This window comes from Electrophorus electricus, chromosome 3, assembly GCF_041902795.1.
Source record: "Electrophorus electricus isolate QZ-2024a chromosome 3, ASM4190279v1, whole genome shotgun sequence".
Classification (NCBI taxonomy): Eukaryota; Metazoa; Chordata; class Actinopteri; order Gymnotiformes; family Gymnotidae; genus Electrophorus; species Electrophorus electricus.
This window is the reverse complement of record NC_137499.1, coordinates 41,066,975-41,080,518: the sequence shown is the minus strand read 5'-3', so window position 1 is coordinate 41,080,518 and position 13,544 is coordinate 41,066,975. Positions and strand designations below refer to the sequence as shown.

Sequence of the window (13,544 nt, the reverse complement as noted above, 5' to 3'; positions counted from 1 at the left end):
AGTTTTTAATTTGCATAAGTAGCTAGATGGCTACTCTGCTAGCGATAACTTCTCTAATGTTAGCAAATAAACTAGCTAGCTAAGTTAGGTTGCTGGCTAGCTTACTTCATTAGCTAGCTAGTTTGTCAAAAATATCGCTGAAGCACTTGGCATCAAACTACTTAGGCTTTGAGTATTAAAATATTGTTTGTCTTGTCACATCAAATTAAATAATGTGAACGATATCCTGTAATTAGCTAAAGTAAAAATAATAGGCGATGATTAAATTTCACATCTTGAAGCACTGAACACGGAAGATATGGTTAAGATGCTTCATGTAAGTTTATTTCGCTAGCTGGCTAACGTTAAATGTCAGATATTTCGTTATCTAAGTTGATAAGATATTTTTGTCACAAAGAAATGATGGCAATGAAGGCACATATTTGCGGATGATCACAATTAAATCAAAGTTTCTAATTACGACTAATGTATAAGAACGTAACTCAATCAAATTAAAATGTATTTGTCACATACAGCTAGCAGTGAAATGCTTTGACGACTGTGCTCACATGAGTAATGTAGAGACAGACTAAAGGTATAAAGGTAGTTATATTATCCAAGAGAAAAATATGGATTGTAGTTACAACATATACAATGTATATATACTAATGTAAATAATATAGGGTATAGGGATTGGCATTTGTGAGCATTGGGTGGAGTGTAAAGTGCAGTGTTTAGTTGAGAGCAAAGTTGAGTAGAGTGCATAGATGAGTTTAGTTTGCAAGGTGCAGAATGTGCAAAGTGAATATGCACCATAATATTGTGCAATTGAAAAATAGGTAATGAATAAGTGGATATTAATATATAGTTATTATGAATGAATAAATAACTAGCGGTAACAAATAGATCCTTACATGAATGTGTTGGTCTAACTGCTGATGCCAATCACCAAACTGCATTTCACACTGACTGCTGTCATCTATCTAGCCCTTCTCTCATTCATCCCTCAATCTTTCCATAGGAACCCATTGATTTTATAACGCCTTCAGCTGTAAAGATGGAACTAAATTTGCTGTACTTTTAGAACTACTGGGAACTAATATAGTGATATTCAGTTAACATAGCCACAGATTTCAAGATGTTACAACAGGCTTTGTCAAGCCAACTCAGTTTATTTACTTCTATTTGCCCAGTGTGAAGGTAGCCTGCTTTATAAGTTGGAGTTTTAAATCTCTTGCTCATTCAAGCCTAAATACTGCTACAGTTATTTACAATTAAAGCTTAAACAACTATAAATAACCTTTAAACACAAATATCTCCTTAGCTACATTTACTTCTAAATATAAACGTAATTTTAAAGAACCAGTTGAAATTATTTGAACCATGCTACGAGATGATAAATGTCCACTGTGGGACCAATACTGGGTGTTACTGAATGTCCTGTGAACATATGTTTTGGACCACAGTAGGCCATGTAGTGAATGTCAACAACATCTTAGGAACATTCTACAGTGAACATTATAAAAATACATCAGAGAATGTCCGGGGATGTCCATTGTTTGCTGGGCTATGTATCATCCCTGAGTAAGTTACTCTAAGATGTCATTCTTGAATGTTCTTTGGTTCACAGTACGCTTAGACCACAGTGCACTTAGCCTAACTGCCTTCACCATATAGCATTCGCCATAGATTTGTTATCTTATTTTTCCCAGCAAGCAACTGACGTATAATCTTGCGTTTTTAGATGCACAATAATGGATATTGTTACTCACTGGTATTTAGCTGTTCAGCTATAGTTTTTGTGCTAAGATGTGCACGTGTGTGTGTGTGTGTGTGTGTGTGTGTGTGTGTGTGTGTTTGCTTTTAGAACCACACACAGTTCAATCCACTGACAGCAATACACCATAGCTAAGTAAAAAGGCAACTAATCTACCAAGAAAACCAAACAGTATATTACTGATTAACAGGAATTTAGCAGTAAATAGCATAAGAATTTAGACATAGGTATGCATATACAACATAAACATCCTCATTAATTTTAAACAAATGGCTAATACAAGTCTATGCATAAACATATCACAAAGTATACTAGGCTACATATGCATGACATTTTTGGCAAGCGGTTTTAACATTTATTGATCTGAACAGATGTACATTAGATATCTGTAATTTATGAGTAGACATAATTCAAGACACCTCTAATTACATTTTGAATAGAATGAATGACCTCATGTTTGCAATTGAGAGACTTAAGGTGTACGGGAGCTTCAAATCAAGATATCTGAAATTCATTATAATATGATAAACCGTTTTAGCTTTTATTCCTATTTTTCTTAATATCAAGAATTACATTTTTACTAGTAAAAATCTAATTTCTACTAGTGATGATTCCCTACTTTTCCCATTCATTTTAATGGGGAAATACTTTTTACTAGTAATAATTGAATAATTCCATTTTTAATAGTAAGAATTCAATTTAGGATATCAAGAATTCAATTTGAATTAGTTATAATAGTATACAAAGCATGCTGAAGGGTCTCAGTAGCATTTTTCTGTCTTTAATTTTCTTTTTTAGGTTCATTGTGCCATACCACCCGACTCCACTAGCGCACTACACTTCAAACTCATCTCATTTCTGGTCCTAAATGCCTCGTCCTTTCCAGCTATTCTGGGACTCCCTTGGCTTGAACAACATAACCCAAGCATATCATGGACCCAAAAGGAGATAACTCAGCTCAGTGTCATAAGGAGTGTTTGACACTACCCATGATGAAAATATGTTCCACAATGATCAAGAGTCCTGCTGATGAACAAGCCTTTTCCCCTCTGCAGGCATATCAGGATCTCGCTAGTATATTTAGTAAAAAGAAAGCTACCTTGCTACTCCTTCACCATCCCTATGATTATTCTATTGAACTCTTGGAAGGAGCTGCATTACCAAAGGCTCACATATATCCTCTCTCCCAAGAGGAGGAGAGAGCCATGGAACAATAAATAGATGAGGCACTGAGGCAGGGCTTCATTCAGCCTTTCACTTCTCCCCTGGCATTGGGATTCTTCTTTGTAAAGAAGAGGGATGGTGGCCTTCGCCCCTGCATTGATTATGGAAATCTCAATCAGATTTCCAAGAAATATGCATACCCATTACCACTCATCCCTGTGGCCCTAGAACAATTACAAGAGGGTAAATACTTTACCAAATTAGACCTCCGTAGTACTTACAATCTTATACGTATAAAGAAGGGAGATGAATGGAAGACTGCTTTAATTATGACTGAGTACACAGTGATGCCATATGGTCTCAGTGTAGCTCCATCTGGGTTTTAGGCCTTTATCAACGATGTCTTTCAAGAAGTAATAGGGAAATTTGTGATAACATATATTGATGACATCCTGAAAGACCCTGGTCTCATATCACCTTGGATTTCGTTACTGACTTCCCTGTTCCGAAGGTAATACTACAATCCTTACTGTATTGGATAGATCCTCTAGAGGGGTGAAATTCATTGCATACCCTAGCCTACCCACAGACTTCCAAACTGCTGAAAGTTTATTTACCCAAGTATTCTGTATAGTTGGCATCCCGGAGGGCATATTATCCAATAGGGGATCTCAATTCACATCCCACATTTGGTCTTCCTTTTTTGAACACATAAGGGTAGTTTTTAGCCTCACGCCTGGTTATCACGCGCAGTCTAATAGACAATGTTAAAGAACAAATCAAGAACTGAACAAATTCCAACTTTGCTTTTGCATGAATAATCCATCAGCCTGGTCCAAATTCCTACCTTGGGCTGAAATGGCACAGAACTCACTTACTAGTTCTTCCACCGGCCTAACACCCTTCAAGTGTATTCTAGATTACCAACCACCCATGGCTCCATGGACTTCTTACACAGCTGATATCCCTGCGGTTGACGATTGGATGCAACGTAGTGAGAAGGTGTGGGAGGAGACACACCAAAGTATCAAATTCACCCTAAAAAGATACAAAGAAATGGCAGATAGATACAGAGGGGACACCCTGACCTACCAACCAGTTTTCACGTGGGACTTTCGTAAGCCGGGGTCCTGCCGCAAATTAGGCAAGTATATTGGCTCATATGAAGTATCCAAGTGCATCAACAAGGTCACATATCAACTCAACCTGCCTTCACACTTCCACATCTCAAGGTCCTTTCACGTGTCTCTTCTTAAGCCTGTTATTTCAGGTCTGCTGGATGAAGTTTCTCCAGATGATACCCTGCCAGAGCTTATTGATTATGATAGCACCCCGGTATACGCAGTGCACCGCATTCTGGACTCCAGGAGAAGGGGACATCAATGCAGTATTTGGTGGAGGGATTCGGCCCTGAGGAACAAAGCTGGGTCCCTCGCTGTGATGTACTGGATCCCGGCCTCCTTTCAGACTTCCACATTAGATTCCTGAGATTACAGTGATGTAAATGTAAATTCCAGGACAAGCTTGCTCTTCGTACGCGGGGTTGCCCTCGCCACCTTCCTGCGGAGGATTCTGACGCTGGACCAGGATCTGCTGTGTTGACAAGGAGTCGTTGTGGTCGTCCTCATTCCTTGGCCATCCTGGACTCTATGGAGGGGGGTACTGTCATACTGCCCGACTCTCTACTACACTACACTACCCAGCCACCTGTTCATCACCCAGCCAACAACTCAACCAATCAGGGACGTTCTATCATATCGTCATCACCAGAGTACTGAACTCACCTGTGAGTTCAGAGCATTGTTGTATATAAGACTGTTTCAAGCACTCATTCATTGGGAAGTATTGCCTCTAGACTTTCTAAGCATACCAAAGCGTTATTTTCTTTGACTAGCTTCCTGTGTACCGAACCCTGACTTTGTCTTTCTTGTTGCGGATTTTGCCTCACCCCCTTTTGTATTTACTACCTGGTTTTTGTATTGCTCTTCTGGCTTTGGACACAGACTTTGATCTCTCTATTATTTGGATTTCCCCTTACTTTGCTCTTTCGAGTTTGACCCTGAGTTAGTCTGCTACCACCGATTGGAACATTAATAAAGTTCTTAGTCTATATCCGCAAGCGTCTGAGTCTGCCTGGCCCATCACACCTTGTCTATAACATCACTTTGTGTATTTATTATTATAATCAGTTATATATTACAGAGCTTTGTGTAATAAAGTGCCTTTTCTGTGTGTGTCTGGTAAAATGCCCCATTACCTTATTACCACGTTTTCTGACCATGTCACTCGTCAGCTGCCACCTTCCTGACAAACTAGTTAGATGCCATTATGAGCAATTTATGAGTCTGAGAAATTGGGAAACAGTTGCATTTGCAGAACTAAGAACACAAAAACAAACAAACAAACAGGTAAACAAAAGGTTAAAATAAAAAATTATGTCATTTCAGAAACATTTATCTGCTATATGAGTTGTGTGATGAGTGCACAATATATATCTGAACACAAATTACACAGCTTCATTAAATCTGTACATAAAAGTGCAGTCATTAAATATCTCAATAGAAAGTGCAAAGCCTGAAATTGCTACTTAAATAATAACTTAAATAGTTACTTTAAAAAGTAAACAATGTATAATTAGTGTCCTCAGTTTTCACTATTAAAAATACATATGGCTATGAGAGTACAAAGGAATAGATCCATGTTTTCTGGAGCAAACGTGGGCACATTTACACTGTAATAAAGCCAAAAACATCAGTAAATGTGGAATGTGGAATGCATGTTAAAAGTGAACAATTCCTGGAAAAAGTAACAACCAATTCTGTTGTTAATTAAGAACAGGCTTCAAGAACAGAATGTAGAGTTCAACTTTACCCTGCTAAACTTCTAGCTCAATTCAGGGTCTTTAACAAATACTACTAAGACCAGTTATTTTTGTGGACTTCAAACCAAGTTACTCTCCATAACTTGATAACTCATTTAAACCATTCAACTGATATATAGGCATCTATAATGCTAATGATAATGATATGGAGTCTATATGATTATTTTATGCTACACAGCACAAAGGTCTTCAGACCATTAGTTATTTTAGTGCTAAGTTAAACACAAAAGCAAACCATATTTCAAAATGTTATAAATTTATTTGAACACTCAAATATAAAAATAAATAATGATGTTGTAGTCCCTGAGCTAAGCTTTGTACTAACAAAAGTAAGGGATGATACTTTATTTTCATGACTTTAATTTGAGTGTACACATGTGTGCTGAAAGACTCTTGCTCTTAACCCAACACTTGGATGATAGCAGGAAGTGAGAGTAGGATGACTGATGTAACAGAGAGGAACAGATGGGCTGCACCATTACTGGGCTTGGTAGTGGTGGCCATAGTAGTCGTAGCAGATGTGGTGTTTGGGAGGGAGCCCACCGTCTTAAGCAGGAATGGGGTGAAGTCTGAGGTTTTAGAGAAGGTCATTATGCTTGACTTCTGATTAACCACATCCACCTGCAGGCTTTTGCTGGAGCTGGAGCTGGAGTTGGTGCTGTTGGTGTTGGTGATGTTGGATTTGGTGCTGTTGGTGCTATTGGCTGTGCTAGTGAGCAAAGTCAGAACCGCTGCCTGGAACCATGACGCCCCAACCTTACACATCAGAGGTCCTCCTCTTTCACTCTGAGAGGGAGAGAGTCCGAGAGACAAAAGTCAGTAAGAGATAATAATTACAGGCCAGATTACCACACACAGATTATGACTTTACATAACCAAACTGGTTTTCTGGCACAGTTTATTTTATAAGCATTATTCCTTTTGTATTTATTTTCTTTTCTCTAATCTTGGGGTCCCTGTAGAGGATTATGTTTTTTATTTGCTGGGTGACACTGATTTGTAATCAGAACATTGTGTACAAGGTACCAGATATAAAAACATCTATGTCTCTTCTGGGTAGAGAGGTTGGAGCAATTTCCATGATTTTAATGAACATCCAAATCCCCTGTCCTGGATATGCCTGAATATTTAGAGTAATTAGTTACTGTAAAGCAAAATTCAACAATGAAATCTTGACTTTAGTGTTTTCCTGGAAAGCGAGCCCTACATGTCCCAATGCTTAATCTCTGTTAGTAAACTCCTTATAAACTCTCAATATAAACTGGCTTTGGTAGAGATTTAAAGTAAAAAGAATGTTGTTTATGTTAATTAGAGACCTGTTCTAGTGGAAAGGCTTGTGTGCAGATGCTGGTAGATGCAGATGCACTATCACAGCTCACGATAGAAGTGTTGATTTGCTGAAGAGTTTGTTGAGCTACAGCAAGAAAGAAAACAAAGATACTTAAATTATTTAATGAACAAACACTAGTTAGTTAATTGCTAATTATATGCAAATTATTTATTTCTCTCTCTCTCTCCCACACACACACACCTGCGTGCACACACCCACACCCACACACATACACACACACACACACACACACACACCTGCGTGCACACACACCCACACCCACCCTGTACCTCCTCCTCCTGAGCCCCAGCCAGCTGTCCAGCACTGAGTGTTCACAGCAAAGTTGTTGCTGCCCTGGTCCACACATATGGGCTGGATGTAGTTGGACAGCGTTGGTTTAACGGTCAGCTGCAGCACTGCTATGTTGTTTTGTGAAGTGTTGCTGAACGTGATGTTTGCCACTTTGATGGACACCTCATTGGAGTTGCTGCCGTTCTGCATGAGGCGGCCCAGGATTACCGTCCAGTCAGAAGCGTTGGTGGAGCTGGAGAGAAATGCAGACCAATCAAAGTTCAGAGCTGCTGCCCATGTGTGTTGATGTGGTCCTGACCACTGACTGTGGCATTTGTTTGTTAATTGTTTGGTATTATCTGCCCATGACTTTTACCCAGAGAAGCAGTCAGCAGAGCTCATGACAAACTGGGCAGCGATCAGCGTTCCTCCGCAGACATGGGTACCATTACGCTGAACACTTGCCATCCACGGCCACATGCCAGCAGACGCCAAGCCAGTGCCCGCTCCCGAAAGGTCATTCAGGTTGGCATTGCCACATACCACAGCTGCAGAAAGAGAAGAAATGAAGGCAACTGAAGACTGACAGGAGAGTGTAGTTCATCCATGAAGCAGAACTTGTGGCAACAGTAGTGGTAATGTGGGCAGTTGTGGTAATGTTTGTAGTACTTGTAGTGGTGACAATAACAGTGACAGGATCCACAGCCACAGGTTGTATCTTACATATACTCTGCACTCCACAGGCAAAATATGCCACACTGCTACTGATAAAAGCCTTAGTTTTGATTGTGTGTTGTGGACGGTCTTACTTGGAGCGGTGGTCATGGTGGTTGTGGTCACAACAGTGGTGGCAGGAGGCAGGTTACTGCAGGACACATTCAGGTCTGCATTAGTTCCATTAGACGTGTACGTGATGAAGCCTGGCTGGTTGCTAGTGATCACCTGGTTGATCCAGTTCTGGTACTGAGACACTCTGGTGAATGCACCAGGGTAATTTGCCTGAGCACATCCTTGAGCTTTACCAAAGCTCACAATCCCAGCCTGGATCCAAACAGAACCTTGTTTGATGACTAGTGGACCTCCAGAATCACCCTGTGTAGTGCAGAGAGATTTTCATGTTCTCCAAATGAACACATTGTTAAACAGAAAAAAGTACTAAAATCAAGCAGAATAAGGTAACATTACATTACAGGGGTCTTTCCCTCCTGCTAAAGCTCCAGCACAAATCATGTTGCCTGTGATTCCTCCACCATATAAGCAGAAACATTGCCTGTTTCCAATAATTGGGACTTGTACTTCCTGTAGGTACCCAGGAGATGGAAGACTTACTGTAACACACATTAAACATTAAATTGTATATCATGAAAATTGGTAGCAGTGGTTTATTCCATGTGCTGTAATTACTAATATTAGAAACCCTGCCAGGTCATACTGAAGGATCATAGTGTAAAAGCAAATAAAATAATACTTCTCTTACACAAGTAGTCTTATCCTGCTTTTTATAACAGTCTTTCCTAATCAGACTAAAGTCCTTCCTGAAGCCTCTCACAGAGGTTAGACTCTCTACCCAGTTAGTGCTAATAGTAGCACACTTCATCCAACACACTTATAAACCAAAGTACTAATTATAAACAATAAGTATAAAACTTATAACTATAACTTTATATAACTATAAAGCTGACAACTGTAGATTAAATTTGTAATATATAATTTATCTCTTGGTAGTAGCAGGTTCAAGTTGCACAAAGAAGATGGGGTCAAAGCCCAGGGTGCACACACAGTATCATACTGATAAAATATATGTAAGTCACTCTGGATAAGAGTGTATGCTGATGTAATGTAATATAATGTAAATATTAGGCTCAGTTGTTTTATTTTAATATTTATGGCTTGTCATGGGCAAAGAAAGTGAGAGATGCTCCTTTTCATTGTTCATCTCATAATGTCCTATTAGTGAACTTCCATAACAGACAGGACTGTATGTGGATATAAGATTTAGGATCAGTCCATCAGTGTCTGTTCATCAGGATGTAACTGATGCTCCTGTTCTGATCCCACATTAGTACTCTCAGTTTGATGAGTTTGATAGTTTACACATGGAGCTTAATTAGACAACCTTTACTGTTTCTCACCTCCATAGCCGATGTTCCCCCAGCCAGTGACCCAGGACAGGGTTCCATTGAAGAAGGTGCTACCAGAGGCAGCCAGACAGATAGGAGTGACGTAGGGGGTGAAGGTCACTGTGGAAGACAGCTGAAGCAGGGCCAGGTCATTGTTCACGGTATTTGCATCATAGTTGGGGTGTATGGTCACACTTGTGACAGATCTGAACACCTGATTCATGTTGGTTCCCTCCAGAGTCTCTGTACCCAGATACACAGTAACTTGAGAGGCAGTATATCTGAAAAATGAACAGAAACATTCTTATATCACCTTCACCTGGTTTTACGGTTACATTACAGTAATGTTTTGTGAATTATGGATTGTAAGCTGCACTGCACAAAGTGTTCTATGTTTGGTGAGTTTATGTTATGGATTGTCATAAACATTGTCATGTTTATGTTTATTTCATTGTTTATTGTGTTGTGAGCTGCACTGCATAATGTGTGTCTTACTTGGTACCTTACAAAGCAGTGTGCCGCTGTCAGAACCCAGCCACTGTTGATGAGGGATCCACCACAGAAATGGAAATTATAGGCAGTGAGACGAATGCTGACTTGCCAAGGCCAAGAACCTGCAGCAGCATTCTGTCCTCCCACTATCTTGTTGTTCAAACTAGCCACACCACACACTGAGGTGCCTTTGGTTTGAGCCAAAGCTGCAAGAAGCAGTTCATTTAATATTCTGCTAAATCTTAATGTTTTTTCAGCAACAAAAGTTTTATAACAAAACCGTTATTTAAAAAATCTAAGCGTTACTATTGACTAATATTTGACACACAGATAAGGTCACTAAAACCTTTTTCTATTTACGTAATATTTCTTAACTGAAGCATACACTTTCTTCACCAGATGCAGGGAAGTTGTTCCACGCTTTTATCTTATCAAGATTGGATTATTGTAATTACTGCTCCACAGTATCTGAGTGAACTCATTGTATACTATAACACCCTTTACTTACTATATTCTCAAAATGGAGGGTTTCTCTTCATCTCTAAATTAGCAATATTACAACCGGGGGTAGAGCCATCTCTTGTCTTCCAGCTTTAATCTGAGACTCAGACTCACTCCCAGTTTAAACCTAGGCTAAAACATGCTTATTTATTCAAGCTTTAGGTTAGCCTTCTGCACAAAGAGGTGCAGAGCCTGGGGTCACTGGTCATAGAGTTTTCTGGTAGCCTGAGATGTTGGTGCTGTCATCCAGGCACTTCAGTCAGGTTTTTGACAATGATATGGGTTGAATGCAATGTCTCAGAGCCCTTAGGACTGTGGTCACCATCTGAGCCTTCACATCTACATTGAAGTGGCTACTTGGCCTAAACATAATGTACTAAAGTATGGACTGGTTACAAGATGGACTGCCCAATGGAGGATGGGGGATGCAGGATGTAGGATGGAGGATGAACTAGCATACTGTTGAAATACACATGTAAGCTCTCTCCGACAGAAATAAGTGCAATAACAAACAATGCCCTACAATAAGTACTAGCGTTTAGGTTACAGAACATAGGTGTGGGATCAATGGTCATTTACATATTCCACAACAGCTAACAACTAAATTCTAATAAAACAAGTTTATAAGGTAGGCAACAAAAATATTAAAAGTAAATCTAGTCAAAACAAATCAAAGTTTATTTGTCACATATGTAGTCATACCCAGTACAACTAACAGTGAAATGCTTTGATGACTGCCTGCTCACAAAAATGTAAAATAAATATTGAGCAATAATTAGAATTGAGCTAATGTTACCATCTGTATGTGACTTTAAATTCGTGAAGCTCTTTAAATTGCTCTAACTACCTCTCCTGTTTGCAGTGAAGGTTAGAACCTGCTTGCTCTGCTGAGCTGTGATGATACAGTCTGCCCATAGATATGTGTGCTCTAACTCACTGTTGCAACCCTGGAAACTCTTCTTTCTCTCTTTCTTTGTTATCATACCACTAAATGTGCTAAGAAGACCACAAATACCTACAGAACGTGTTACTGTCAGAACCGGTTAGTTTAAACCAGGGTTCCTCATCATGGCATGCAGGGGGTGGGATAGAAATGTGGGCCGTCCTCTGGGTTATGATAACAGAGATAAGACACCACACAGGCACCAGAAATAGGAAGTACATTCACATAAATACCATTAGTTGCATCTCCTTTACTTTTATAAACATACAGATGTAAGTTACAATAAATGAATAAGCAGTGCACATGGAACCCCACCCCTCCACTCTGTTCCCTCCACTCTGTTCCCTCCACCCTAACGTCTAGTGCACACAGTGTATATAAGATTGATTAATAAGTTTACATTTATTTTTCATCACAAAATTAAAGGTCTCCTGACCAGATTAATTTATGAAATACACTATAGTGGAGATAGGTTCCATTAATGTTTTACTTATTCATTTTTAATGAGTTTTTTAGGAAATTGTCCTTTTTTTCAGCAAATTGTTGGGTTTTTTTCAACATTTCCTCAATGATGCTCTTACATACAGACTGTCTACTTTAAATGGTGTCTCTGTGACAAGTGAACAAACTGACCATCAATATGATCAGTTCACTCAGGCATTATAATATTTCTACTTGTGGATTTGACTAAATTAGACGTGTTGCTGAGAATAAGACCACTTGAGATCCACTTTGGTTCAGCGAGCAGGTAAATAAACATTCAAAAGAGTAGTGATGTTTATAAACTTACCTTTGGGTAAGAAGCTGAGTAGAAACCCCACACAGAGTGTCCCAAACATCACCATCGTCACTTTGACTGAGGTAACACCATCCCTCACATCACAACTTCCTTACATATACCTGCGTATACTCCTCTTGCTCTAATCAGTACCTAAGACACACCTCTCTCCCTCTCTCTGTCCTTCCTGGACTGATCTGTCATCTGTTTGTATACCACAATTCCAACCTGTTATACATGGATTTTTTTTTTATTTCAATGTTTTTGGGAATATCTGAATTATCTCTTTTAACATGATATTTCCTCATTTATTATTAAATAAATAAGTGTTATGCTGGCTTTACTTTGAACCAAAGCAGAGGTAAATGATGTAAGTATATAGGTTACATCAAAACTGGTAGCAGGCAAACTAACAGAACTGCTGACAGTGCACCCCAGTGCTCAGTGTGGTGGTGCTGGAGACACTGCTCCTGATCTGGCCTGACTGGGGTCTCCCAGTTACAGAGGGAGGTGTTCAGACCCTCTGTCCTGCCTCGCTCCTCATGTACAGTTGGGTCTGGACACACGTTACAGTCCTGCTGTTCATTAAAAGTGACAGACTATTAATAGGTCAAGTACTTTTAAAAGCAAGTCAAACAAAATATAAAGGTTATCTTGAAAGAAAGAAGTTGTGAATGAAGTGTGGTTCAAGATAAATATAATGTACTCCTTTTTGTGAATTAGAAACTTATAATTAAGAAATTTACAATGTATTTTACTTAATGTATAACATTTTCTACTGTGTCTAATTGAACAACTACTACATTTGGGCTAAACAAACCTGGTAAAATTAAGTGGCAGCCAGTGGAAGAAAGCCTTCTATTGCCTTCCTGGTGAGCGGTCCTATAATGATGTGACATCATGTGAAAATGTAATTGAACAATGTAGTTATTGTATGTTTCTTTTTGTTAGCTTAGTCAGTTGTGTTACTAGTGTGGTTTTGTTTGTGTTGGCCTGGGCCACACCTGAAGCTATTGCACCAGTTTCTTGTATATTTCTGTATCTGAACATCTAAACTTGTAAATACATTTGACGTTTGCCGTCAACCTGTTTGTCTGGTTTACCTTCCATTATTCATTATTAATGTTCTTACACTCAAACCCTATGTTACATCCTCCCAGCCGAGACAGGGTCGTATCAAACAAGCTGACAGCAGGAGGACAATGGAAAAGAGACTCCATAAGATGGTATGAGGAAGCATCCTCTGACTTTGACTAGAAGTATGACATAACAATTACAAGCACATTCT

At 39.2% G+C, this 13,544-nt stretch overlaps 1 protein-coding gene across 3 annotated transcripts; it reads right to left on the bottom strand.

Moving 5' to 3' along the window:
- Positions 1 to 1,943: 1,943 nt before the first annotated feature.
- On the bottom strand, positions 1,944 to 12,403 carry LOC113568567 (polyserase-2-like). 3 transcript variants are annotated; one of them, XM_035524469.2, is made up of 9 exons: positions 12,269 to 12,398; positions 10,045 to 10,240; positions 9,555 to 9,823; positions 8,608 to 8,750; positions 8,232 to 8,514; positions 7,799 to 7,970; positions 7,422 to 7,675; positions 7,118 to 7,215; positions 1,944 to 6,587 (listed from the first exon to the last, which is right to left on the bottom strand). In XM_035524469.2, exons 1-9 carry the CDS (start codon positions 12,321 to 12,323, stop codon positions 6,201 to 6,203), a joined length of 1,857 nt encoding a protein of 618 aa, XP_035380362.1. In that variant the 5' UTR covers positions 12,324 to 12,398; the 3' UTR covers positions 1,944 to 6,200. The 3 variants fall into 3 exon arrangements, with proteins under 3 accessions (XP_035380362.1, XP_081567747.1, XP_081567748.1); XM_081711621.1 differs by lacking the exon at positions 10,045 to 10,240 and having other exon boundaries at positions 12,269 to 12,403; XM_081711622.1 differs by lacking the exon at positions 12,269 to 12,398 and having other exon boundaries at positions 10,038 to 10,153.
- Between the last annotated feature and the right edge of the window lie 1,141 nt (positions 12,404 to 13,544).

Excerpts from the sequence above, each read along its gene's own strand:
- LOC113568567 (XM_035524469.2), bottom strand. The coding sequence starts at position 12,323 with ATGGTGATGTTTGGGACACTCTGTGTGGGGTTTCTACTCAGCTTCTTA. Across the intron at positions 10,241-12,268 it reads ACTCAGCTTCTTACCCAAAG|CTTTGGCTCAAACCAAAGGC; the intron begins GTAAGTTTATAA and ends TGCTTCTTGCAG. Across the intron at positions 8,515-8,607 it reads GAGGGAAAGACCCCTGTAAT|GGTGATTCTGGAGGTCCACT; the intron begins GTAATGTTACCT and ends TGCACTACACAG.